At 53.6% G+C, this 25,931-nt stretch overlaps 13 protein-coding genes across 13 annotated transcripts; 5 read left to right on the top strand and 8 right to left on the bottom strand.

Moving 5' to 3' along the window:
* Positions 1-1,172: 1,172 nt before the first annotated feature.
* ASN1 (asparagine synthetase) lies at positions 1,173-3,562 on the bottom strand (the record flags this gene model as incomplete). The annotated part of the gene is made up of 10 exons (XM_053197558.2): positions 1,173-1,215; positions 1,300-1,404; positions 1,479-1,762; positions 1,821-2,816; positions 2,883-3,031; positions 3,086-3,121; positions 3,178-3,204; positions 3,279-3,304; positions 3,359-3,409; positions 3,537-3,562. The coding sequence occupies 10 exons, from the start codon at positions 3,560-3,562 to the stop codon at positions 1,173-1,175; spliced, it is 1,743 nt and encodes a 580-aa protein (XP_053044929.1).
* Positions 3,563-5,008: 1,446 nt separating this feature from the next.
* Positions 5,009-5,668, bottom strand: hus5 (SUMO conjugating enzyme Hus5; the record flags this gene model as incomplete). Its single annotated transcript, XM_065757357.1, has 4 exons — positions 5,009-5,262; positions 5,322-5,345; positions 5,407-5,570; positions 5,634-5,668. 4 exons carry the CDS (start codon positions 5,666-5,668, stop codon positions 5,009-5,011), a joined length of 477 nt encoding a protein of 158 aa, XP_065614126.1.
* An 859-nt stretch (positions 5,669-6,527) lies between these two features.
* PEX19 (Peroxisome chaperone and import receptor) lies at positions 6,528-7,722 on the top strand (the record flags this gene model as incomplete). The annotated part of the gene is made up of 3 exons (XM_053197560.2): positions 6,528-6,666; positions 6,723-6,943; positions 7,000-7,722. The coding sequence occupies 3 exons, from the start codon at positions 6,528-6,530 to the stop codon at positions 7,720-7,722; spliced, it is 1,083 nt and encodes a 360-aa protein (XP_053044931.2).
* A 209-nt stretch (positions 7,723-7,931) lies between these two features.
* Positions 7,932-8,681, bottom strand: N0V96_005286 (uncharacterized protein; the record flags this gene model as incomplete). Its single annotated transcript, XM_053197561.2, has 2 exons — positions 7,932-8,309; positions 8,364-8,681. The coding sequence occupies 2 exons, from the start codon at positions 8,679-8,681 to the stop codon at positions 7,932-7,934; spliced, it is 696 nt and encodes a 231-aa protein (XP_053044932.2).
* A 758-nt stretch (positions 8,682-9,439) lies between these two features.
* Positions 9,440-10,862, top strand: N0V96_005285 (uncharacterized protein; the record flags this gene model as incomplete). The annotated part of the gene is made up of 3 exons (XM_065757356.1): positions 9,440-9,801; positions 9,864-10,014; positions 10,074-10,862. The coding sequence occupies 3 exons, from the start codon at positions 9,440-9,442 to the stop codon at positions 10,860-10,862; spliced, it is 1,302 nt and encodes a 433-aa protein (XP_065614125.1).
* Positions 10,863-10,869: 7 nt separating this feature from the next.
* On the top strand, positions 10,870-11,767 carry N0V96_005284 (uncharacterized protein; the record flags this gene model as incomplete). Its single annotated transcript, XM_065757355.1, has 2 exons — positions 10,870-11,354; positions 11,746-11,767. 2 exons carry the CDS (start codon positions 10,870-10,872, stop codon positions 11,765-11,767), a joined length of 507 nt encoding a protein of 168 aa, XP_065614124.1.
* A 366-nt stretch (positions 11,768-12,133) lies between these two features.
* On the bottom strand, positions 12,134-12,448 carry N0V96_005283 (uncharacterized protein; the record flags this gene model as incomplete). Its single annotated transcript, XM_053197563.2, has 2 exons — positions 12,134-12,203; positions 12,267-12,448. 2 exons carry the CDS (start codon positions 12,446-12,448, stop codon positions 12,134-12,136), a joined length of 252 nt encoding a protein of 83 aa, XP_053044934.2.
* Positions 12,449-15,991: 3,543 nt separating this feature from the next.
* Positions 15,992-16,588, top strand: N0V96_005282 (uncharacterized protein; the record flags this gene model as incomplete). The annotated part of the gene is made up of 3 exons (XM_053197564.2): positions 15,992-16,247; positions 16,353-16,445; positions 16,518-16,588. The coding sequence occupies 3 exons, from the start codon at positions 15,992-15,994 to the stop codon at positions 16,586-16,588; spliced, it is 420 nt and encodes a 139-aa protein (XP_053044935.2).
* A 973-nt stretch (positions 16,589-17,561) lies between these two features.
* Positions 17,562-17,903, bottom strand: N0V96_005281 (uncharacterized protein; the record flags this gene model as incomplete). The annotated part of the gene is made up of 2 exons (XM_053197565.2): positions 17,562-17,803; positions 17,894-17,903. The coding sequence occupies 2 exons, from the start codon at positions 17,901-17,903 to the stop codon at positions 17,562-17,564; spliced, it is 252 nt and encodes an 83-aa protein (XP_053044936.1).
* Positions 17,904-19,977: 2,074 nt separating this feature from the next.
* On the bottom strand, positions 19,978-21,054 carry SCL1 (Proteasome subunit YC7alpha/Y8 (protease yscE subunit 7); the record flags this gene model as incomplete). Its single annotated transcript, XM_053197566.2, has 5 exons — positions 19,978-20,364; positions 20,423-20,635; positions 20,694-20,788; positions 20,910-20,972; positions 21,048-21,054. The coding sequence occupies 5 exons, from the start codon at positions 21,052-21,054 to the stop codon at positions 19,978-19,980; spliced, it is 765 nt and encodes a 254-aa protein (XP_053044937.1).
* Positions 21,055-21,840: 786 nt separating this feature from the next.
* N0V96_005279 (uncharacterized protein) lies at positions 21,841-23,106 on the top strand (the record flags this gene model as incomplete). Its single annotated transcript, XM_053197567.2, has 1 exon — positions 21,841-23,106. The coding sequence occupies one exon, from the start codon at positions 21,841-21,843 to the stop codon at positions 23,104-23,106; it is 1,266 nt and encodes a 421-aa protein (XP_053044938.2).
* Positions 23,107-23,235: 129 nt separating this feature from the next.
* Positions 23,236-24,210, bottom strand: N0V96_005278 (uncharacterized protein; the record flags this gene model as incomplete). Its single annotated transcript, XM_053197568.2, has 1 exon — positions 23,236-24,210. One exon carries the CDS (start codon positions 24,208-24,210, stop codon positions 23,236-23,238), a length of 975 nt encoding a protein of 324 aa, XP_053044939.2.
* Positions 24,211-24,771: 561 nt separating this feature from the next.
* Positions 24,772-25,647, bottom strand: N0V96_005277 (uncharacterized protein; the record flags this gene model as incomplete). The annotated part of the gene is made up of 3 exons (XM_053197569.2): positions 24,772-24,951; positions 25,025-25,392; positions 25,599-25,647. 3 exons carry the CDS (start codon positions 25,645-25,647, stop codon positions 24,772-24,774), a joined length of 597 nt encoding a protein of 198 aa, XP_053044940.2.
* Between the last annotated feature and the right edge of the window lie 284 nt (positions 25,648-25,931).

Below are 25,931 nucleotides of genomic sequence, written 5' to 3'. Positions count from 1 at the left end.
ATTGAATAGACAATGGGAAAGCGGTTGACGAGATGCGACGGGCAAAAAGAGGCGGGTTGCAGGTGTCCTTTCAGGAGATGGCCTGCTGGGGCGGAAGCTGTTCGAGAAAATGTTTTGGTTGCATCAATTGGTTGACGGGGATTCCCGGCGCAATTCGGTCCGGAGGAGCTTTGCTGTGACGGGGTCGCACTAGGACGCTTTTGGCTGCACGTGGGGGATCTGTTATTGGTTTGTTGGGATTGTTGTCGACTGGCGAGCTCAGATGGGACTCTGGAGGACAGGGGATCGCAATAAGGTAGAGTAAAGCACTGAGAGAGTGGATGTCGAATGCCAGTAGTGTGGGCTATCTCAGGCTCCGGTGCTCAATGCAATTCTTCAGTTTTGTTCTTTGCTTGTTGTACTCTTTTGCGTGTTTTTGAGTGAGTGTGAAGATAGTGAAATGGAGAGCAAGTGGAAGGAGAATTCGGGACGGAAGATAGCTAGAAAGAATCGGCAGGCGTGAGAATCTTACAGTCAGCCTAAGAGCAGAGGCAGGGACAGAATTGTTTCCCATAGTTCCTGCCTCTTCCCGTTACCTTTGTCCCCGGTCCCACCGCCGCTCATTCCTCTTCCCATACGCCTGTCTTCGTGGTGTAACTTGAATCACTCCATCGTGTCACCTCCTCTTTTGACTGCCGATAATGTTGTTCATCATCCTCACTGTTCATATTGGGGGCTAACCGAGTCACTGTGGATGCTAATTTGCCCAGTTACCGGCACTACGCTAACATTCCCGGGCAATCACACTCAATCATTGTCGCATACAAAGTGGACTCTTGGATGGAAGAAGTCAATGGAAGTTGGGGAAGGCTCTGGGATGTTGCTTTCTCTCGTAAGCTCCAGGAACCAACACACAAAAGGCCAAGACCTAGCTAAGGTACCTCCGGAGAGGAACACAGAGAAGGAAATGGTCCGAAACACAATCATCAGACTTTGCATCTTGGCCACGATCTATAAAAACACTCATAAAGGCGCAATGGCAGATGATAATCGCAACTTCCATTCCCATTTTTTGAGACTCTAAACTTGTTGAGGGTCTACATAATCCAACAAACCAGGACGCCTCTACCTTTACCCGCCCGCATTGACGTAAAGTGCTAGGATACAGGTTGTCTCTCCTCCAAATTACCACTTTATGCGGCGTTCTCGTACTTCTGCTCGTGAACGGCAATAGCTCTGTCATGCAACTTGTCAGCAAACTGACTTGGCCAATTGATTTTCATTGGGGAACTGGAGAGAGGGGGGCATCTTGTGACTCACCTGCCACTGGGGTCCGTCTGCTTGGACCATGTGGGGGTCCAGCGCATGACAGTCGAGGCGCAATGCGGCGGGAAGTGCTCGTCGAACATGAGGCGGTACCAGTATCTGTCAATTCGTATGTCAGCGACGCCTGATCTTTCGAAGCAACAGAAGAGGGATAGATATTGGGCGGTGCTTACGCTTCCTTGGTGTCAGGAATGTCGCTGCCCCACTCCGGCTTGGGGTTCTTCATCATCTCGTCGGTAACGTGGAGCTCGGCGGTGTCTTTGAGACCGTCGATCCATCCGTATCCGACACCGTCCGAGAACTGCTCCTTTTGTCTCCACAGAATGTTGTCCGGGAGGTACGGCTCGGCGCCGGGCTCGTCGGAGGTGTCGAACGCCTTACGGAGGATGTACTTCTCCATCTTCTCCTTGGTAATCATCTTCTCTGAAGGGTCGATGTTCATGCAGGCCTCAAGGAACTACAGAAAACAAAAAGTCAGCGAAGCCAAAATATCATCCGGTTTGCACTCTACTCACCTCCTTATCCAAGAAGGGCACACGCGCTTCAAGACCCCAAGCGGAGGTGGACTTGTTAGCGCGCAGGCAGTCGGCAAGATGCAGGTTCTTGACACGGCGAACAGTCTCCTCGTGGAACGCCTTCTTGTCGGGAGCAGCGTGGAAGTAAAGGTAACCACCAAAGATCTCATCACTTCCCTCACCACTGAGAACCATCTTGATGCCCATGGCCTTGATCTTACGGGAAAGGAGGTACATCGGTGTGGAAGCACGGATAGTCGTGACATCGTAGGTCTCGAGGTGGTAGATGACGTCGGACAGAGCGTTGAGACCGTCCTCAATCGTGAAGGTCATGACATGGTGCTTGGTGCCGAGGAACTTGGCGACCTCGAGGGCAGCCTTGTTATCGGGCGATCCAGGGAGACCGATAGAGAAGGAGTTGAGCTGGGGAAGATATGTGACTGTTGACAGCTTGTTGTCATCGTCGATACCGACCATGCCATCGCCAGTGTCGGGGTTCTCCGTCATGGGGAGCGCGCCACCGTTGGCCTCGAGGGCCGCCTTCTTCAACCGCAAAGTCTCTCTTTGGGCAATGGCTGCGACCAAACTAGAATCCAGACCACCGGACAACAGGACACCGTACGGCACCTCAGCCATGAGTCTCTTTCTGACCGACTTCTCGAGCTTTTCGCGGATCAACTTGAGGTCGAGGGGGGTCTCGGGGACCTTTGCGGCGTCCCACCAGGTGGGCTCGAAATATCTTGTGGTCTTGCCAGTGGCAGAGTCGTAGATGTGACCAGGGGGGAAGGCCTCAACCTTGTCGCAGACGCTGTGCAGGCACTTCAGCTCGGAAGCAAAGTACACCGCATCAGGCTCTTTTGAGGACCAGCCGTAGTAGAGAGTGGTGATGCCGATGGGGTCGCGGGCGGCGATTGTGCGGTCCTGCTTCTTATCGTACAATACAAAGGAGAACATGCCGTCGAGGTGCTTCGGGGCATCGAGACCATACTCCATGTACTGTGATACGTTAGATGCCCATGTCTGCCATTGTGGGTATCAGGTCGCGGGGCGATATTGACTCACCAGAGGGATGACGACCTCGCAATCGGAGCCGGTTTTGAAATGGTATTTGTGCTTGAGGGACTTGCGAATCAGACGGTGGTTGTAGATTTCACCGTTGACGGCGAGGACGATGCTCTCATCCTCGTTGGTAAGGGGCTGGGCGCCGGACTCTATGAGGTTGGTTAGCCATGGACGTTGTGGCCAGGTATTGAGGGTGAACATACCGACGCCGACGATGCTAAGACGCTCATGGCACAGAACTGCAATTGATGGTCAATTGATGTGGCATTGATAGTCGTGATCAAGTGCAACCTACTCGTTTTGTTGGAAATGACGCTTCCACCTATGCGAGGAAGTTTTGTCAGTTGTCTGCTTCGTTGGTGTCGACGTAGCGCATCGCGGTGACTCAGAACTCACTCCAATCGGGGCCACGGTGACGAATGCTGTAGACTGGGAGTCAATTGATGCGCCTTGAGTAGGGACGATTGGAAACTTACGCCTTTGCAAGCTTCAAAGCCGTAGGCTTGAACTTTTGAACGTCGGGGTGACTGCGCGCACACACAGTCAGTCGCATTCTCCAGAGGCTTCATGGCGGGGTTAATTTTTTTTGGGAGGGGAGCTCGCGCTGCCCCTCCATCGGCGCCGAAGTAGGGACGATCTCGCAGTTGGGCTTACCGGTGACAAGCGAAAATGCCACACATGATTGCAGTCTCTCGAAGCTACGGCTGTGTGTTTGTGTATGTGTTTGGGATGAACTTTGCAATTCAAAAAAAGGCAGAAGAGGCGAAAGACGTGTCCCGGGAGAATAAATACGGAGCAAGAGGTGGGAGCAACCGGGTGAAGGGGTGGGAGTGAAAGAATTATGACTCTTCTTGCGCTTCACCCAGTTTTTTTATTTTATCGTTATTTGTTTATGACCTTAGTTACCCTTTCCATTTGCCGCAACGGCCCCAGAGAGTACCTACTTGGAAGCATTGGACCGCGCTTCTGATACAATGACATCCCCCCTAGCACCTGGCTCATCCGACAAAAAGCCCAGCCCTGACACCCGGTACTCTACCAACCTTGGGTTGTCGGAGGCCGTAGCCGGTGCTTCGATAAGGGTCGGAAACGTCAGGACCGTCTTCAACTCTGTGCCAAAGTATCCTCAAGGGTTGTCAAAGTGTGCCAAAATTGCAGGTCCGCTGCCACGGAACCACAATGACTGGCCGCATCTGCACGATACGCTAATCTGCTGCGCTGCGCTAGTGTAACATAGCTGGTCCCCTGGGCCGATCTCGGCTCTCACACCCATTGGCGGACTGGCCAGTCAGAGTTCACCAGTCTCCCAATTACCTAACCTTGCCGACTGATAAGAAACTGCATCGTGCCCAGCCACCAACGAGAACGCAGAGCAACGAGTCGGTGTGGCTCTGCCGTTTGCTGTTTGCTGCTTGCTGTTAATCTGTTCTTCCACGACAGCCCACATATGGTGCCACGGAGACGCCTTCTATCTGCGAAGCTGCAGTTCTTGACGCTGCCGGGCATACTTACCTCAATATGTTCGGGATAATTAATGTCTTTGACTGGCGGGAAAACGAGGCTTTCGGTAGCCCGTGTCTTTCACCGTTTGGTAATACGCCCGCTCCCATTGAGTCCTGACTCTTCCCACCCCGACTTACTCGTCACCAGTGTCAGGGTTCCGGGTCCCATGCCAAGCAAGCTATTGTGGAGGCGCGCTCCTCCGACACAACAGCCCGGCGGCATTAGTTCCGGTGGAATATCCACAGCCGGCGGCTTTCGACGGGTAATAAAACGAGCCTCCCACCACGGACTGGCGGGGTTTGGAAGTACTGTCAAAAGAGTCATTATCATCACCTACCTGCGTGCCTGGCTCATGTAGTCGACTCGCATATCATGTCTACTCGTCTTCTCAAGCTCTCAATGAATGCATCTCGCACGCAACTAGCCTATTCATCAGATCAACAGCTGAGCTGGGGATTGATTGCCCACTTGTTTGCTTCCCTCACAACATCCTTATTGCATTGTCATATGACATATCGAAAGCAGAGAAGCAGACCGTATGGTATTCCCGTAACTCCGAAGTCCTGCCTAATGGCATGACGCTGTTATCTCGTAAATCTATTCACACATAGCTGCCGTTGCCTCTAAGGCGCCGGGTTTTCTCTGACAACGCGCTTGATACGCTTCTCATATTCCGTCTTGTCCTTCTTGAAGAGACTGTAGGCCTCAGCCTGAGCGGGCGACTCGGGGTTGGGATCGTCGAGCAGGTTCTGAATGCCGAGCAGGATCTGCTTCACCGTGATCGCAGGCTTCCACGCCTCCTCCTCGTTCAAGATCGACAGGCATACGGTGCCGGAGGGGTAGACGTTGGGATGGAACAGCGGAGGGACGAATTTGCCTGATGAACTTTTGTCAGCTTACTATATAGTTGCGAGCTTAAGGGTGCTTTCAACTCACACTTAGGTGGCTTCGTTGGGTACTCTGTTCCGCGCAGAATTGTCAGCAACCGGCTTTCACTTCACTGCCATTTCTCTGAACACACCTTCGGGGAATGTGATTGTCAACTTGAACAGGCCGCCCTCCCAGATTGTCTTCTCCTTGCCAGGAATACCGCACTCCCAGACCTTCAGGTCGAGAGTTCCAGTCGCCGCATTGCGCTGAGGCTTCGCGAAGAAACCAAAAGGGTGGTCCTTGCGCCACTGCTTGCTATAGCACAGCCAGATCAGTCAGACATTGGGTTGACAAGGTCGGGGCAGCTGAACAACATACCGCTCCTCTTGAAGTCTGTTCTGGCAAAGCGACATTGTGGAGATGTGTGGTCGTTACTGAAGGTGATGTTTCCGAACTTGTGTGCGACGTCTGGCTCGCGTGTCGCAAAGGTTGCGGTACTGCACAATCGGGACGATTCTGTCTTCGTATCGCGTGGTGATCGAGGTTTCGAGGCGTTCGGATGGTGGAGGTGTCATAAAACGGTCACGCCGGTCGATGTAGAAGAGAAGAAGGGTAAGGCTGGGGGGTTTCCGAAGATAGTTCGGTGTGTGAAGGCAAAGCCGCGGCGAGTAGAAATCGTCAACGAGTTACCTGAGGTAAGGCACCTTGCACTTGCCTCGTTGAATGCGCCGCGTTGGAAGGCGGAAGATTTTCGGGGTAAGGGTACGTACCGATTGATCAACCAACGGAAGGTGCGAGACCTGGCATAGGTGAGATGCCGCGGTACCTTCCGCAGGAGCTCAGGGCAGTTGGGACTGCTGGAGAGGGGCGGCTGGGGCGCGAAGCGGAACGTCAGGTCGCCCAATGGACAAATGGGAGAAAGGACCCCGCCCTAAACCGCGTTAGTCGCGGGGTGCTGGGAATCTGACGTGGGGCTAATGGACCTGCCCAGATGCAAGACAACCCAGGAGCTTCAGGCCGATTCCTCGGCTTTCATCTGACAGTCCATCTTTCTGCACGTACATAGGCGATAATCCCAGCCCAGTGCGACTGTCAATCTTGACCCAGCCCTTTTGAGGCCGTCTATCACCTGCAGCGCCCCGAGGCTCTGGTTCCTGTTGCCTTTATCCGACTGCGCACCGTACGATACCTTTGTCACGACTGAACCCAAGCGCCTTTGATTTACTGCAGCACGCATCATTTTGGTAATTGCATCGGAGGTACTCTGCAAAGATGGAGAAGGATGGTAGCGCAGCCGACGCCGGCAATGCCGAGGCGAAGACCGTGGTACCGCCGGTGGAAGAGACGAAGCCTACAACTGTTGTTGAGGATGTTCCTGACCCCGATGAAGACGACTTGGACGACTTGGATGGTGCGCCCGCCCTACGAAACCCTCCGCGGCCTTTTGGAATACACTGACTCTGCTAGATATGCTCGACGACTTTGCTGCCGTGAATGTGGAACCGAAGAAAGCAGCACAACCTGCTGCGTCAGCTGCGAAGACCACCGCGGCTGGGCCAGGTAGACCCACGACAGCTGTGGAAGATGATTCTGAGGACAAGACACTGGAAGAGATGCTGTCTTCCGACGATTTCGCTAAGCAGCTCCAAGCTGGCATGGCTGACCTGATTGGAGAATTCGAGAAGAATGTGGGAGACTTTCAATGCCAGCCGACTCAGATACGATTGCTAACCACTTACCATAGCCCGAGATGCAAGCGCAATTTGATAACGTTTTCAAGCAGATTAGTGAAGCTGCGCAAGAAACGGAAACCTCTGCCGAAGGTGCGACCGGAGCAAAAGCGCCGCCACCGCCAGCGTCAGCTTCATCGTCAAGCAAAGCTCCCGTTGCCGACCCCATTGCCGACGGTTCCTTCCAGGAGACTATCAAGAAGACCATGGAACGCATGCAGGCATCGGGACAACAGGCGACTGCAGCCGCGGCAGAGTCATCCACCGAAGATTTCCTTGCAGAGATGATGAAGCAACTCGGGGAGGGGAACCTCGAAGGTGGTGGTGGCAACGAGGAGGAGTTCTCAAAGATGCTTATGGGCATGATGGAGCAGCTCACTAACAAAGAAATTCTGTACGAGCCCATGAAGGAGCTCAACGACAAGTTCCCCGAGTGGTTGGCAAAGAACCGGGAAAAGACGCCGGCAGAGGATCTCAAGCGATACGAGGAGCAACAAGCGCTGGTCAAGGAGATCGTGGCCAAGTTTGAGGAAAAGACGTACGCCGATTCCAACGCGGCGGACAGAGAATACATTGTGGACAGGATGCAAAAGGTCAGAAACCCTTCAAAAGTTGGATCTTCACGCGCTAATAAGAGACAGATGCAAGCTGCTGGCTCACCCCCGTCTGATTTGGTTGGTGATATGCCATCAGCGCAAGAAGCTTTCAGTGCAGACGAGGGCTGTAATCCCCAATAATTGGACATTCCAAGGAAGTCCCATCAAATATGTTCCTACACAACCGATGTCTTGTCCCGTGAGTTTGCACATACACAGGAGCCTTTCGTGGCGTATTCCGACCGCCGTTCAATGCCAAACGCCAAAAGGCAACCCCCAGATCCCAAAGCCAAATAGTCTCGCATAAACGCCACAAAGTAAATAGACCAGCCGTAATAAGTGCCATGTTTTCATGACATGTCCATATCTTGTGAGGACGCGTCTGGCTGACTGCTTTCCTGTGATACCAAATTCATGAATAACGAGTCGTAATCCTCGTCGTCTGACAGGCCATAAGGATCTGATTGCATCATTTGCGAGGAGCCAGACTCGGGCTGCGCATCAGACGACTGGTCGTAGGAGAGCAATAACGCATCGAGCTCGTCCTGCTCCTCCTGGGCGATGGCATCAACCATCATATCGTCAGCATCATTGGGGATGCGTTGCGCGCGCTCTTGGAGAACAGATGCTGCGTCCTCGATATCTGCTTCGGAAAACATCGCGTTGCCTTCAATTTGCTTGGCATAATGCCGTTGCCGCATATCGCGATCCCAGTCAGACTTGAGAAGCTGTCAGATACGTCAGTATGCCGTATCACAGACGATAGCAACGCATTAACGTACAGTGCCCTCCATATCCCGCCGCTGGTACTGACGATCATCCGCGCGCTGCCTCACATTTTGGAGAAACAGCTTCCGCCTGCTCTCCTGCGCTTCTTCGCGTTTCCGGACTATCGGGTTCGGTTTCGTAGCTCGTGATGCATATTTGAACTTTGGTTGAGGAATAGGCGAGGACTGTGTGTGTCGTACGGTGTTGTCATTGATGGGCGAGAGGGGTGACGACGCGCGGATGGGCGATGAAGAAAGAGGCGACGGGACCGTGGGCCTGAAATCCCATGTCCGGTCGCTGAAGATGGGTACGGGTCCGGCGACGGAGAACATTTCGGAGCTTTGGTTGACGTCTGGTGTCTTGTCTTGTTGCATAGAGTTGATGTCGCTAGAAATTGGGTAATGCTTGTGTGCAAAGTCGAGTGTCGGTTGTGCTGTCTCCAAGGTGCTGAGCTCTGAAGCTATAGTTGCAGTCGTCGCCTCTTGCAGGTTGCTTAATTGAATCACGCCGCGGAAAGGTGTAATTGAACGCGACCTGAACGCGGTTGAACTAAAGATGTTTTGCGCCACAACACATGTGGCTTGGAGCGATGACACGTGAATTCCACTTTTGAAGGGTCCCTTCCCGGTCCAGTGACGGATCATGCAGAAGCAATTAATTACGGTCTTCTGGGCTGAGCCTCTGTCCCGGCGGTTTCCGAACGGACCCCGAGGTAAGGATAAACGTGGCGCTCGACGAATGAAAACGACCGTCTAGAGCGCCACCGTTCCCCTAGACCCCAACGATATGGCAGGCGCAGGCGCAGGCGCAGGGCCAGAAAGATAGAGGAAGAAAAAAAAAGGCCAGAAGAGTGCGGATAGACTGACGACATGACATTCGACTAATTAGCTCTGGACTGCCCCCAAAGCGACTCGATCCCTTGAAAAACGACTCCACTATCTGTAGCGACTGTTGGGAAAGTCCATATCGAGACACGCCTCTTTGCATGCAAAAGCAAACACCGAACCTCAACGTAGACTCGTAGAATGAGCGTCGGCGCAGACAGTCCTCCTGTTTGTCATATCGTCGGCGGCAGTCAGCCAGAGTCCAGATGAAAGTCTTTACCGCCTTCTCGCTCCCATTGCGCCGGCTTGTTACTCGACGGCCATGGACCTGCTCCAATTGTCGTGGAGGCCCGTTGGCGCAGCAGTCTAGCCGGGCACAACAGCAGCAACAGCAACGATTTAGCAATACCGCACGCGGGTTCTCTTCCACGACCACGAAGGCCGCGATCAACCGGACCACACCGAAGACCGGCGGTGGTAAGAAGGGTGGTCGCGTTTGGCTTCTTGCTTCAGGCGGTGGCGCTGCGACGGCGGGTGTCCTTGCGTTTGGCGACGACATCAAGTATGGCTACGATGCGGCAGAGCGAGCAGGCCGTGTTGCGGCAGCGCTTGCAGTATGCATTAATGAGTACGGAGAGCCCCTTACCGAGAAGCACCCTCCCAGGATGGTCTTTGCTAATACAGTTGCAGCTACCGAACGACTCTTAACCAAAAGGAAACGATTGACGACCCCGAACTAGCAAACAAAATCTTGAAAGATTGTCACCAGCGATGTGCCGATCGAACATTAAAGGTCCTGGAGAAGAACGGTGGGATCTTCATCAAATTGGGCCAGCATCTTGTAAGAGCCCCCCTATTCCTCGGTTTCTTGTAGTTCTGGAGACTAATACAACCCCCCAGAGTGCTATGAACTACCTCCTCCCGCAAGAGTGGACGAACACCTTCATTCCGCTACAAGACAAGTGCCCCGTATCATCCTTCGAGTCGATTGAAGAAATGTTCCGCAAGGATACTGGAAAAGAGCTCTGGGACTACTTCTCCGAATTCTCAAACGAACCGATTGGTGCCGCATCGCTGGCTCAAGTACACACCGCTACAGTGAAGGACACGGGAATGCCTGTGGCTGTCAAGGTACAGCACCCAGGACTAGGCCAGTGGTCTCAACTCGACCTCGCCCTGACACGATTCACATTTTCCACGCTCAAGCGCTTCTTCCCGGAATACGACTTGGAATGGCTCTCTAAGGAAATGGATATCTCGCTACCGAAGGAATTGGACTTCAGAGAAGAAGAGCATAATGCTAATCGTACGAGGGAACATTTCGCCAAGCTGCCCGAGCACCCTCTCGTCGTCCCCGGTGTACTCTGGTCGAAGGAGCGCATTCTGGTCATGGAGCGGGTGTCTGGACATCGATTAGACGACCTCGAGTACCTTGACGCCAACGGTATTGACCGAGACGAGGTTTCCGCCTGTCTCGCGCGCGTTTTCAACGAAATGATCTTTGGCCACGATGCACCCTTGCACTGCGATCCCCACGGCGGCAACCTGGCCATTCGCAAGAATGAGTCCAGACGCGGCCTCCGAGGCGGGCACAACTTTGACATCATTCTCTACGACCACGGCCTCTACCGCGAAATCCCCCCGCGACCTGCAGCGCTCCTACGCCAAGATGTGGCTCGCCGTCATTGACGGCGACATGAAGCGCATGCGCAAGTACGCCAAGGAGGTGGCCAACATCAACGACGAGCAGTTCCCTCTTTTCGCCTCCGCCATCACGGGCCGCGACTGGAGCGTTCTTAACAGCGAGGGCTCCGTCTTGAAGACGCGCACGGACGACGAGAAGAAGGAGATGGGCGACGCGCTGCAGGAGGGCCTGATTGTCGACCTCGTTCAGCTCCTCGGCCAGGTCCCGCGCATCATCCTCCTCATCCTCAAGACCAATGACCTCACCCGTAGCCTGGACGAGAACCTACATACCCGTCAGGGCCCCATCCGCTCCTTCATGATTCTCGCCCGGTACTGCACTCGGACCGTCTTTGAGGAGCAGCTTGAGGACCTGAAGCGGCGGGGCTCGCTGCTGTGGCCGCCGAATACCTTGCGACTCATGTCCGCGTGGATCGGCTTCTTGAGGGTTGAGCTCAAGCTTGGAGCCTTTGAGTTGTATTTGAGCGCCAAGAGGGCGTTTGGATTCAGGGCGTTGAGTTTGCGGCTCCGGGCATGTAATTGTATTAGATACCTGGACATATGTAGAGCTATAGACTTGTAATTTGACTGTTAGATGAATGTAGTACACAACACTTTCCGTGCTTTTCCTGCTCGAAAGTCTCTGCTACGTCTAGCCGTGAGTCTAGATTGCTCCGCGACTGGTCCACCTATCGTCATGATCCCCAAACAAGAAGACAAACGGACGCAATAATGAGTCAGTAATGTGCACAGCCTTGCCAACAACTTGAGTCACCCGCTACAGCCAAGCAAGTTTACTTTAAGCTCACACTGACAGGAGAATGCTCCCATAGGGTCACATGTTGTATATAATACAATATCAAGAACTCTTCACTATTTTGAAGTCTAGCTTGGACGAAGTTAAAGACTAATGGGCACTGGATCCAGATACTCATGATATAATAATGCATAAATGACAATCAAATTGGTTGAATTACAATCTCCAATGACGAGTCACTTAATACACAACGATGTTAATGTGTGTTGGAGAATGCGATTGCGGAGATTACAAGACGGAAGTGGAGATGATACTATCCATTCGTTCGACAAGTGCCGTGATGGCAGATCCATATCACTGTGAGTTTGAATGATTGAGGAATTACTGAGTTTGACAATGTTCTCATTATCGCCTGCATGCGCTAGACCTATTGACTAAGATACAACGCTCGACTCTTTCATGTTCACTAGCCGGCTCCATCCAAAGCGATAAGGTGGGTATCGGTTCGTAAAGACGTGATTTACATGTTATCGAGACGCTCCTTGGCAGACTCCTTGGCCTCGTCGGAGACGTTGGGGTTCTTCAGGGTACTGAGGATGGCATGTCAGCAACGAAACTATGGTTGATACTGTGAGGAGGGGAAAGACGCTTACGCCTTGAGGCCACCGGCAACGTTGCCAGGGTTCTTCTCCTCGTTATCGCCAGCCTTGGGGACATCGCCGCCGTTGAACTCGTTCTCGAGAACCTTCTTGGAGTTCTGCTTGGACTCTTCGGAGGTGTTGGGGTTGTTGATGTTGGCCTTGTGGCCGCCGGCGATCTGAGCTTCGGTAGGCATGTTGAAGATAAGTGATTGTTGATTGAAGTTGGAGAAATTGATTTTTTGCTGTTAAGCTGTTGGAAGATGTTGAGATTGTTTGATTGTTTGTTGTTGTGATGATGAGAAGAAAGGAAGTATGTTCTAGAGGTGTTGGATTACCTCCTTCTTATACACATTCTGTACTCATCGATATGGACTCTTGTGACCTAGTCGAGCTCGAGCTGCAGGACGACAATCACATCAAACAAAGCAAAACTTCAGTCCATTCCCCTGACCGCCATCAGAGCTCGTGGTGCTATCCGCATGTGTTGGAGCCGGCAGCTTCGACGTAATTCATGTCATCATCGAATCTACCCCTCATGTACATGGCGTTCTCACTTCGCCAATAGTGAAATGCCCATAGAACCCAAGCAATCACGATACAGTCCTCGTGAAAAGATACATGTTTCTCCAACCCCCTCTGCATAAGGGAAAGAAGCAAGACGTGGAATCAACCCATCCGAGCTACGGCAAGGCTACCGGGCCAACGACCGAGCGGTCTGAACTGTATGGACCTAGTCCCGGCAGCTCCCTCGTACTCAAGTGGCATTCACCCCTTTCGATCATCGACGATAAAAGTCATGACGTCCTTGGTTTCCCTTCTGTGCTGGTGCCGAAGGGGAAAGAAGTCGTTCCCCATACTGAACGAGATCGAGATGGCCACAAGTCGGTGCGTCGTGGCTTGAATGATGGTGCATGTTTCTTATTCCGCTACGCCCAAGCGGTCGTACTTTGCGTGCCTGGAAGGAGGTTTTAGACATGACTTTCCGTAAAGAGGCACACGTTGTGAAAGGGGCCGGCGCCGGGGCGAAAGTTGTGGGGGAGGGGCGGGAAGAAAGATGATAGATCGGTCTAAGACCAAGCTACTGGCTGTGACACGGTGACAACCTCAAGGTCGCAGCTTTCGTGTGGTTAACATGATGGGTGGTATTGGTTAAGGAAACGGCGGTGCCAGCCCTACAATCTCCTACGACGTTACACTTTACAATTAACGGGAGACGCGGGGTTGGAGAGGCAAAGGGACAGACGGCACTAGGGGAATTCGGTTCATGCCCGTCCGTCCGCCCCTCCCATCTGGGTATCCTGCCGGGCGATTGAGGTGGGATGAAGTCAGATCGACCGATGATGCTAGCGGGGAAACGGCATAGTAGAGGTATGGAAGCGTAGCAAACACTCCGGGCAGAGGTTCTTTGGGCAAGTGGTCAAGCGGGTATTCGAGATGCGGCGGCTCTTTGCAGGAGCTTGGGGCTTGGGTAACCTCAAAGCAACCAATCTGGAACCACTCTTTGCTTGATCGAGGCTCAAACCACCATGCTAGATACGTTGGAAGGCATGTAGGTAGATCGATCTGATCTAGGCTGCACTTCTCGGCCGCCCAACCTTGCCGTCATGACCAAACACCTTCGTCATTACTTGGGCGGAAGAAGAAAAGAAGACTTAATGCTCGATGCACTATTGCATCCAGTTAGCTAGTTCCCAGCGGCAGCACTTCAGTCAATTGGCATCTATTGGACCTGGTCATGAAGATGCCAATGCCCAATTATTGCATTGGCTGTTAGGACTTCGTCCAGACGAGGTTTGCCGTGGATAACCTGACCCGGTGACAAGGACAAGACTGAGATGAGGTGCTGATGTAATGGGTATCTAACCCCGCCAAAGAGTAAATCCGATTGTCAAACCCCCGCCAAAACGGGCAATGTGAAATCGAAATCTGACATGGTAATCTGGGAGAGGAATGCAAGGTACCGCCCCAAGCCCAAAGCTTGCCAAGGTCCAGCCTCCAAGTAGGTATTAGCCCGAAGCAAATAGCATCAAAGACCGCTTCTAGACCGTGCAAGGGGCCGAGATGTGCGGGGGGGGCCTGTGGTCTGTGGGGAAAGCTGATCTTTTGCTCATCTTGCGTGAGTCTGTCTGCGTTTGCAAAAAATGGTGCGTTTTAGACAATCCCATCATAACAAAGCTTTGCCCGTACGCTAAGAGCATTACGGCGTGGTGCCGCTGGGCTGGTTATGCGGCTGTAAATAAGGGCCAGGAGGTGATGATTCATCGGCTTTGGTTGGTGATGTCAATGACTGGTCGAGCTAGGCTGGGCCAAGACGCAGATATGCATATTGCGGAGAGCACAGACTCCCCGCGGCAGGAGCTTCTTGTCCGGAGGGAATGAGGGGAGATGCAATGATCTCTGCATAGTGATCGGCAGGGGAAGAAAAACGTAAGAAAATGTGAGATGCGGACAGATTCAAAGATATGTAGAAGCCCAGGACCTCGCGGCTTCATAGTGCAGACCATTCTCGCTAATGCTCTCTCATCCTTCTCCCATCGACGGACATTTTTCAGCCATGCTGGGCCGTCGGGCACTCGTCTCGAATAAATCATCCAGGTCCAGTAAGTTTGATATGCTAGTGCATTCAGCCAGCCATAGAAGACATAAGGCTCTCGTCGGTATTTACCTGGCACCAATCACTCAATTTCTCGCCATGTGCCGCTTGGAAACACGAGATCATTAACGCCGGTAGTCAAGTGAACGTCAGGAGTTATGATATTCCACGTCGTGTACGGATGTTGCTCGTGTGATCCGGCATCAGCCGCAGAATAATATCCATCGCCTTGCATAGTCGTACGGGAGCAGCGTGGCACCAACAGCGAATGAGACGAGGAAGCATACGCGTGGTTCTCATCACTTAGTCGTCGACCGGGTCATGTCGCCCACAACCCGTTAGCACTCGCGGACCATTCGGTTTTCGACTAATGCATCGCGTCTGTTTTCAAGTGAGACAATTCGGTCTGATGACAGAGTTTCTGCCTTACAGCTGTCTTTACGGAGTAGATTGACCCTATTGAGCCTGAGTTCGTATTGCCAAAAGTCTCTGAGCTGCCTGGGATCATGACTAGATTACCGATTAGTCGGAGGGAGAATTAGGCCATTGTAGCAAGCCCGATGATTCTGTTTATGCCGCATCATGAGAGGCCTCTTCACCGTTCGCGATGATGTCTATTTTCGGTGACGATGCATCTTTCAGGTGAAGATATTGAAAGCGCGAAAAGTGTCCGCGCCAAAGAAACATTGGAGCGAAGTCGGTGAAGTCAGCCGCTCGGCTAGTGCCGCCGCGGTGCCCATGCCAGATCGGACTCACCAACCAATCACCACTCCCAGCGCGGCTGTCAGGGAAGAACGTACCCACCCTGCCGCGTGGCTGAGCTGAGGCTTCGCTCGGGCCCCTGCCCATCCCCAATCCGACTGCACTCCATCCCGTCTCAATTCCCCGTCCTCGCCGGACCATCGGCATCCCATCGCAAACACCACCAATTCGATCCAAATCCTTCCTTTCCCGTCAATTCTCACAATCAACCTTCAATAGAGCCTCAGCTGATGTAACCACACCGCACTCCAAATATCGGAAAGAGGCTGAGAATCGAAACACCACACCCGCACGCACACAGCGCACACATCACTGCCGGCCCCCTCCCCTCCAAGTATGACATCACCGGACACCCCCGAAAGCCAACCGGCAGCCATCAACTATGTCGCCGGCTTCCTCCTCGTCGGTCTGGCGTGGGGCTTTACGACCCCCCTTTATCCGCCGCGCCGCAAAGGACCACAACCCGCCCCCGCACCCGGTCCTCGACACCGAGGCCGTGAAGAACAGCTGGCTCCGGAGCCGGGTGTACGGCGCCTTCTTCGGCGTCGTAGATCTGTTGCGGAACCCGCGGTACGCCGTGCCGCTCCTGATTAACTTGACTGGGAGTGTTTGGTTCTTTTTACTCATTGGGCAAGCTGGTGAGTATCTTCATTTTCCCCCTTCATTCAAGGGCCTTTCTTTTTGGAGTACCTTATCACGAGAGTGTGAGAAAAGAGTTGTGTGAATAACGGCAAATGTGCTAGAGTTGAGTTTGACGGTACCCATCGTCAACACCTTGGCGTTCCTCTTCACTGTCATTGGAGACTGGTGGGTTGAGAAGAAGGTCATTAGTCGAGGTAAGTGCGGACGTTCCAAAGACGAGAGAAAGCCCCCCCTTCGATTGGCTACGATGGCTAAGTCTGCTGCAGAAACCTTGGTCGGCATGGTGTTGTCTCTTTCAGGAATAGCGTTATGCGTGCACAGCAAGACGAAGTATTGATTCTGAACCTCTACGGTTTTTGGGGGCTACTTTTCCCCCCTCCCCGAAAAGAGACAAGGTGCATGCATGAGATATGTGTATATCGGTGTCTCGCCCAAGGTGCATGATGCAAGATGTGGTGTTTGGCATTTTCGACCCATGTAGAATGTGTAATAAATATATACAGTAGAAGCGAACAACGTGCCTGCGCCAGGCAGCTTCAGTCATCTTATCTTCTACCGTTTCGCGATCCACTTCTTCTCTCCCATCACCAGAACCCTCTTATCTGTAGTCGTTGGGTCTACCTGGACCTTCTTCCTGTTTAAGCGCGTCCAGCCCGCCCATGAAAACCCAGTAATAATGCATCCCGTCGAAAAATGAAAAAGAAAGAAAGAAAAAACATTATCGAAACGCTCGCTTCGTAAATGGTATCCTCCATGCGCCGTTTATGCCAAAGATCCCTCGTCCCCGATGCCGTCAGAAGAAACATTACTTTTTTGGTCTTGAATCATCGAACATCCCCAGTCATCTCAACTTCGTGAGTCTTCGTCTCATGGATATCGTGGCGAAGAGCCTCTACGGTCGACGTGCGCGGAGCCAGCGCTGCACACCCCGTTGGCTTGGGTCCTCGGCCGTCCAGCGGCCCATTGCGGCATCGGATGCCAGCAGTTCGTTGTAGATCGCCTCGTCGGTGATGGTAGCGAGCTCCTAGATGCCTCGTATTAGTCCAAGGCGCCTCTGTATCCCCAATACTGCCGATGTATCCGTGACTTACAGCTCTAAGCTGTTGATCACACGCTCTCAGATGCGATTGATTCCTCGAGTTCGGTCGCGCGCCCTGCAGAATGCCATCCCTGTTGGTAACCCATCGCTGCGCAGCAGCTTGTCGCAGGTAGATCTTCTGGCACTCGTGTCTCCTCGAGAACGCGTCAAGCAAGCATCTGCAATGTCAAAATCAGCTTTCCTGCCCAAGGATCAACCAGAATGATATGCCCTACTGCCTCAGCTCCGCCTTCTCCTGCTCAAGGGTCCCTCCACTTGCTTGCGGAACGCTGGTGTCGGCGGCGCAGTTGAGAATGTGCTGCCCGTCAAGGGAGCATTGGCGCAAAGCCGCCCAACCTTCTGTGTAGTAGTCCTCCATGTTGCTGGGGTCTGTGGGCGCTGCTGCGATATAGTATTGTAAAGTGCGGAAATCGGAGAGGACTTCGGCTACTCTCGTCGTTCTATAGTCGTTCACTAACAAGAACATTAGATCCAAGCGCACCACAAGAGCCTCTGCAATGTGTAGTCCATCGTATGGAAAAAGTTTGGCGTATAGCAACTTACAACCGTCCATTGTGATAGTACGTAGGGTAGATTAGTACTCTTAGTAATCAAAGGAAATCCGATATAAAGGAAACAAGTGGAGTGAAGAAAAAGATCAGATAGGAAGATTAATGCCAGATTAGCGAACGAGAGGCTATTACTTCCAAAGACCATGAAACACTGGATGGAGCATGATGATCGACATCAAACTTGAACGCCACGCGGTTTTCCTTTTTGTATGTTCTGGACGGCCTCCAAAGGACACGAGAATTCAACCGTGAAGGTTTACGGAGCGTAGTCCGAATCAAGGTCAAGCCTGGCTCCCGTCAGGAACCATGAACCAGAACCCATGCCCGGGTCCTTCGAGCGGAGGGAGCCCCATAGGGATGCATGAGCTCATTGAGAGGGTTGTGTCCAATGAACCCTTGGTTCATCTGGACGGACACCCACGGCCCCCCAGTTCGCTGATAGGGCTAGCTGACGAATCGGAAAATACACGCCGGGGTCCTGGCAGTTGGGATGGCTTTGCAAGCTCAAAGCTAGACGGAGACCCTAGCCAAGCTGGTGGCATACCCCCGGTTCTCGGCAAGATGATGCGATAGACACTTGTCTGGATATCCTGGAGGGCCAGGAGGCCTTGGAATGATGCCAACTTGCGTCTTGAAAGCCTGTAAGACCACGTTCCAGCCCTGGACGGCTATCAGAATTGACGATAGTCTGGCGTGTAATGTGGGCAGGTCAGCATGCGGGATCATGGCTGCGGCCACTCAACATGGGCCGGACAAGGCTGCATGGGATGTGAGACCTGAGCCGGGGAGAGGGTGGGAAGATCTGGGACGGTGGGATGGAACGGGCACATGGTCTTCGTCGGCAAGCAGCCGGGGGAGGAAGAACAAGATGGGATGACGGAGAAAAAAAAAACCACAAAAAACCGACGAGCCTCCATCAAACCCGTCGAAAGTGAGTCTTTTCTCCGGTAGAACGGACAGGTTGGTGACAGGGATGCGGAATAAGGTAAGGCTGGTGGATCTTCAGCTGCATCCACACTAGACTTGGCGGCCGGAATAGGAAATGGGCTGGAGCTTTGCATGCAGTGCTGCTCCACAGCTTCGTGGCTTGACGGGGATAACAACCAATCAACCGTCGAAACTGTGACGTTTGCCCACGGCTGGCACGTTTGGCACGTTTTATTCCAGCTGAACCAGTATCGTAAAACCGTCACCCGCATTAGGCCCCCGTCCCCGTTCCCCTTTGCGACTTAGCAGAAGGCTGACTGGGAGACTCGGGAGGTGTTTTCCTCACGGCACTCGATTGCTGTGAAAAGGACTGGTCGGGAGCTCTTGGGGGCTGATATCTCCAGCTCTGACTCGGGACGCCATCTTCCTCGAGAACCGTCATCGATGTCTCGGCCTCGTGAACTCTGCAGCCCCCAATAAAGGAAATGTGGCCCTGCATTTGCACAGCATTTCTGACTTCCGGTCGCTGAGCAATCAGGCGCTCTCAATGGACCAACCTGCAATTCTTAATGTCGTTAATCATCTGTTACATTTGCTTTTTCACAGAAGTCGACTCACTTAATAGCACTGGCCGCCCTATGAGACCGTTTCACGACACCTTGACAGCCTCATGGGAATATCCGACGCCCGTTGTTTGATATTACTTCCACAATTTGACTGGGCCATATGAGCGCTCATATTTTCTACTGTCTCATATCTCCTCATCCTCAAGGTAATGTCCGGCGCAAACTCCGTGAGTCAATGTATCCGCTGGCCTCGGGCAAGCCATGACTTTCCCAGCATGCCTACTCGATCAGCACTCAGCCAAGCCACAAATCGCTGTACGAGTGCTTTCGCATCAATAGCCATTAGATTGATCATGGCAGCATCTTCCAAATGTCTTGATCTATAGTTGTTGGTAGGCTCGCTAGTAGTACAATCGTGTGCGGGGATCTCGGTTCGTGGGACTTCAAGCTTGATTCTCATCTGCAATATCCCGCAAACTTCATGCGTGATCCGGCCTGTCAACGAATCAGTGTCACTTTGGACTGAGTATCCGCCGCACCAACCATTCCCAGCTTCCACCGGCCGGAATGCGTTTCTTCCACCTCAGTCCTTCTCCGCAATCGCCTGTAACCGCTCGTCGATCTCATCTTCGGTCAGGATACGGAAGCCGGGATCGGTGCCCTCTTTGCCGTCCGCACGAGGTCCCCCAACAATGCCAATTTCGATCTCGCCCTTCTTGAAGTCCATGCTGAGGACAGTGCTGAGCGTCGTGATGGCGAGCTCAACAACTTCCGTCCAGTCGCCAGGGGCGTGCTCCTTGTTGCGCAGCTTCTTCTCCAGGTGGTTGAGAGCCTCCTGCTGCTTGGGACCGGCCGCAGTACCCTTGTAGCCAATGTAGTATCCAGCGGGATCGCACTTGAACAGCTGAGGTCCGAACTCAGAGTCCAATGAGATGAGCGTCGTCGCAACACCGTAGGGGCGCATGTAGGCCTAGACCACTCATCAGTTCTTATTTCCACCGCCACCTCGATGTTCTTATCCTGCTTACTCTTTGTGTGTAGACCTGGCTGATGTTGGCCAGCCTCTTTGCCAAGGCATCGGCGGGCATTTCGTAGCCGTACTTGTAGCGGAACTCTGCTGCCTCGCCTTGGGCACGCTGGGAGAAGGCGCGGGCATCGGCGATGGAGCCCGTGATCACGCATCCAACAGACGGAGAGAGCTGGAAGAGATGGGAGACGGAGGCGGGGTCGATGAGTTTATCCTTGTACCCAGGTCAGCTTCTCTCCCTCTACGGGCAACTCAGCTGATTCTCGACCTACAGGGACTTTCTTCTGAGACAGGACAACGGCGCAGTCCTTGCCTCTGACGCCTATCGACATGATGTTGGCGGCTGTGATTGCCTTGAAGGCATATTCTATTCAATATCGTTTCGTCAGTTCCACCGGCTACTTCCAGCCCAGGTCGTTTCGAGCCCCGCATGACGGCATCACCACAGGGAGGGGCAATCAATTCGCAGGGAAAGAGACTGTACATACCGACTTGGTACAATCTTCCCTGCTCGGAGAAGATCGTGATGTGTCGGTCGTAAGCTGAGCCACCTGAATGAGGGAAGACATGTTAGCTATGGTGGGCATTCACAAGTGTTGAGGCTAGCTATCGTGGGATGGACGTACCCGACATCTTGGCGGTATTGCTGTGGTTATGTTGGTCAAAGTACGTCGAAGAAAATCGTGATCGGTCGTCAGTAGCTTGAAAGAGTCGTTGATGGGTGGAGGGTGGAGGTGGGTGTCGTCAATGAAGTCGGGGTTGAGCTCTAGCGGAGCTCTTGGATGTCGACGCGTTTGCATGAGCTTGCCTGGAGCAGCGGCGACGACAGCGGCGGGAAGCTCCAGGCCCGGGCTGGAAGGCTGAGTGGATGCCTTGCATCCAGGCTCATTTTTAAGGCAGCAACTCTCTCACGACGCAAAGCTTACATAAGGCGACTTCGACTGCTGCTCACTACAGCACGTGCTGTCTAACGCTGGAGCGGCACGCTCCGGTACGTACACCAAATGACCAGGGAGCAGCGGGGCACCCCTGCCCAGTGGGAACGACAACGCACCTCTGCTGCCAAAAATTTGGCAGGGCGGTATTCAGAGCCAGAAAAAAAAAAGTATTGGGACCATTCCCGGTACTCTCTTTCCAAGTGTCAAGCACCACCCATTGCGCCCAATAGGACTGCGGTATACGAGGCCACAGCATTCCAATCGAATAAGCCAATCGCACGTGGAAAACATCGAAGCGGCCCAATTCTGCATTTGTTGCTTGTCTCGTCAGGCCAAACGCGCAGAAACGCAAATTCCGATCCAGCAGCGGTCCGAGGAAGCAGCAGCAGCAGCGCCCCTCCCTCCAGAGAAAATCCGATAGACAAAGCCCGTCACAGAAAAGAGCAAAAAAAAAAAAAAGAGGGTGTGCCCGCTGCCCGTCATGTCCTCCGCACCAAACGTCCCGGCCTGGAAACGATTGGGCCTCAAGCTCAAGCAGCCCGCATCCGGCGCAGAGATTGGCGGCCCTGCTCCTGCCGAGGGATCGAAGCCCAACGGGCAACAACACCACGACCGGGACACCAGCGGTCCCGTCGTCAACGCCGCCTACGCCTCGCCGGCCGCCGCCGCCGCCGCCAAAAGGAAACGTCTCGATCAGCCTACTCCTCCCCCTGCGTACAACTCCAACTCCCCTTTCAAAAGGACCCGCACCGACGGCGACAGCAATGCAACTCCGACCCTGAGGAAGCAGAAGTCCGTAACCTTTGCCGACGACGTCAAGAAGACCACCACCGCCGTCGACCCCAAGAAGAACAAGAAGAAGAGCAACAAGCCGGCCAAGCCAGCGACCCAGCAGCCGACCGCCGATATCAAGCCCTCCCTTGAGTACCTCAGGACCTGGAAGTCCGCCCGCCAGTCGTGGAAGTTCAATAAGAACCACCAAACGATCCTGATGAAACGGGTATTCCACGCCGATGCGATCCCGTCGAGCGATATTGGCACCTTTTACGAGTACATCCAAGACCTCAAGGGCTTTACCCGGTCGAGGCTGCGGGAGACGGCGGCGGAAGTCAAGAAGGAGGACGCCGAGAAAGGCAAGGCTGCCTTCCCCGTAGGCACGCCGGACATGGACTCGAAGCAGTCAGAGTACGAAACGGTACTGGCTGGCCTCATGCAGCTCGGCAATGGCTCCGGCTCCAAGAGGAAGCGCTTCGACGAGGCCGGCTTCGTGTCCAAGTCTACAGATGTTGCCATTACCCAGCGGGTCATCAAGCGCATGCGTGCTGAGACGATATTGGAGGAGCTGTCTGACAGCGAGGATAGCGATGCCATGACCATTGATACCGAGGAGACGGCCCCTCCTCCCCAGGCGGCTGCGACCCAGGAGGATGAGTCCGCTGACAAGCGGGTCAAACTCAACGATGGCACAACGAAGGAGAAGGCACCCCGCCGTCGCAAGAGACGCACCAACGTTGACGACTCGAGCTCAGAGGAATCGTCTGATTCAGACTCTTCGGACTCGGACAGCGATAGCGAGTCCGAGGATGAATCGGACAACGCGAGTGAGGTACAGCGCCAGGCTGCTCAGCGGGAGGCCGAGACTTCGAGTGAATCTTCCTCGTCGTCGGAAGAAGAGGATGACAGCAGTGAGGATGATAGTGAGGAAGAGGAGGAAGCTCCCAAGAAGCGAACGGGGTCGAAGAAATAGTGGCACTGTTTAAGTATTTGTCCCAGTACACCACCTCGATGTCAGGATATAGAGGATGTTTGCCTATTTATTTCATTAGGAGCAGACTGAGTCTCCATCAAAGGAATACCCACGAGTTTCTACCTCCACTTAAGAAGAATACAACCTGGTGAACCCAGCTTTGGGCGGCTGCAACCAGTTCCTCTCGTCATACTTGTTTCCCTCTCCTTCAATGACGTGGAACGTGTAAATGATGCGCCCCTTCTGGCTCAAATTCTTCTCGCTCTTGTGCAGCAAGTTGCCGTGAATCAACACCAAGTCCCCAGCCTTGACCTCACCAGGCACATACTTGCCCTCCCCAGCCTTCTCCTCCTCGCTCGCCTTCTCCGCGCCGTACACATCGCCAGGCGGGAACCGCGGACCCTCATTGTCCACCATCTCCGTCCCCGCGTTACCGGCCTTGCGCACAAGTCGACTCGACACCGGCGCCCAGCGGTGAGAACCCGGGAGGAAAGAAAGACACCCGTTCTCGAGCGTCGCGTCCTCGAGAGCGTACCAGAAGCCCACGGCGGACGGGGGATCCGTGTACAAAAAGGTAGAGTCCTGGTGCGGGGGCACGGCGCCACCAATCTCGGGTTGCTTGCAGATGATCATGCTCTGCAGGCACCGCGGGTCCCGGAACCCGAGGCTGCGGGCCACGGCGGCCGGTTTACCGCGGACGGGGCCGCTCCCAGCACCGCCGGTAGCAGAAGACGCGGGGTCCGAAATGGCGGCAAAGGGCGGGGAGAGGACGTGCAGGTAGTGACCAATCTTGTTGATGGCACGGGCTTTGGGTTTCACGAGGTTGCCCTCGTCGTCAAAGGCGTCCTCCTCGAAGAAGAAGCGAACCTTGTCACCAGAGGAGAGAAAGTAGTCGTCGCCGACGTGGTCTGCCTTCTCGCCCGTGGAGAAGCGCGTCATGGGGTGGTCGGCGAGGGAGAAGTTGTCCAGCAGGGAGTGGGTCTCGGCGAGGAGGCCGGAGACCGTCTCCGGGGATAGGGCGCCGGGGATGACGAGGTAGCCGTCGCGGTGGAAAGATTCGAGCTGCTCTGGGGTGAGACCCTCGTCTTGTGCGGGGACGGTCATGGTGATGAATCGTTTATGGGTTGATAAGGAAGAGAGGTCAACTCGAGTTGAAAGATTTAAGAAAATGGAGCTCTTTTGATGTTCGTGTGCGAGAATGCTTGAGAGGAATCAGTCGTTCCTTCCGCGGTTTGACAAAATCGCATGGGCTTATTTGAGTTTCGCAGTGGCGCACCGTTTGATATTGGGCGGGAGAGATGGTTATGCGAATGCGGGGATGCGGCGGGTCCCGAATACATTAGCCCGCGCTTATTTTACATCGCCTCACTGCGTCACTTTTTGACATTCGTCACAACTCGAAATCTAGTAGGAGGTAAAAGTCGTGTATTCTGTGTTGTATACCTAGATTATTTGGCGCATATACCAGATGCATACCACTCGTCTCATCATCTCAAGCCGCTTCAAATTTCAAGTATGAAAACTCCTTCATCATGTAAGCTATCGTGAGAGAAAGAAGAAGAAAAACATGCACCCCCTTGAAGACAAATGAAGACGCCGGTTTTCTGTATGCGCGACGGTTCGAAAGCTGATCTAAATTCAATATCTGGTCGTTGGACATGTCGATTACGGCATGGGGTCGTTCAGAAACTCGTAGCCCTCCTCTGGCGGGAGCACAAAGGCGGAAATGGCCAATCCAGCGGCACACAGAATCGAAATTGAAGCGCTCACGGTGCACAAGATCCAAGAGGAGTCCAGCCCCCAGCCAGGAACCTGGAACTGCTCGTCGTTGTCGTAGAGATATGCCTGTGACGAAGCACACAATATTTAGCCTTGCTCTCGTGTCCGGCGCATTTAATAGACCAAATAAACCACTTACCACAATACCCATCAGCGTGAACTCGATGGCCGCGACAAATACCAGGAGCCCACCGAGAACTGTCCAGCCGGTTTCGCGCTTGTATTTGCCGCCACCCATAATGACAAGGAACGTGACGATGGACGCCAGATGCAGGATGGTCGAGAAGGAAGCCAGGAAGCCGACAGAGCGCCACATGGAACAGAAATAACGCTCGCCATTTGCACTACACAGCTCCTCGGTCGGAAACACCTGGCAAGGCTCGTTGAACCCATTGGAGCAAGATCGATGGAGACCGATGTGTTTTGAGTATTCCTTGCCCTCGGCGGTTGCCACGGTGTAGGTGACCCAGTGGGGGAGCGTAATGGACGCAATAATCATCGCCGTCGCTAGATGTACAAGTCAGCATCGCCCACTGATTTCCATCTATTATCGAAGCATTTGTCGTTTTCCTCTCCTCCGTTCTGCCATCGCTGCGTGTCGTTGCAGGTCTCCGAGCTGAGGTGCGCTCACAAAAACAGCGATGACGATGCTGGGTGGATCCCTCTGCTTTTGGGTTCTCGGGGGGCGGGCGCAAGGCAAAGATGCAACTTACCAGCGACAAAGGCCACGAGGGCGGCGCTGTAGACGGAGACTCGTGTCATCTTTGCGAATCGACAGCTGTATAGAAACAGGTCACTGTAGAGTGTAGCAAGGTCGTTGTTGTCTTCTTTTCCCTCCTTTCTGCCTGGGAAGAAGAGAAGTTGGGTGAGGCAAGAATTGCAGATGGCCAAATTGCCTTGGAAGGAACAACTGGATCTGGGATGGGAAAGCTGGGGGGGTTGTCTATCAGCGATTGGTGGTGGCCAGACCGGTCGTCGTTATGACGCTACTTGCCTGATTCGGGAAGCCGTGGGCAAGGACGCGCGAGGTGTGGTGGGCTTGTAAC

The sequence above is a fragment of the Colletotrichum fioriniae genome (genome assembly GCF_027942845.1).
Source record: "Colletotrichum fioriniae strain IMI 355084 chromosome Unknown scaffold_5, whole genome shotgun sequence".
Taxonomy (NCBI): Eukaryota; Fungi; Ascomycota; class Sordariomycetes; order Glomerellales; family Glomerellaceae; genus Colletotrichum; species Colletotrichum fioriniae.
Note: the sequence above shows the minus strand (reverse complement) of the source record. Positions and strands in the feature narration are given on the sequence as shown.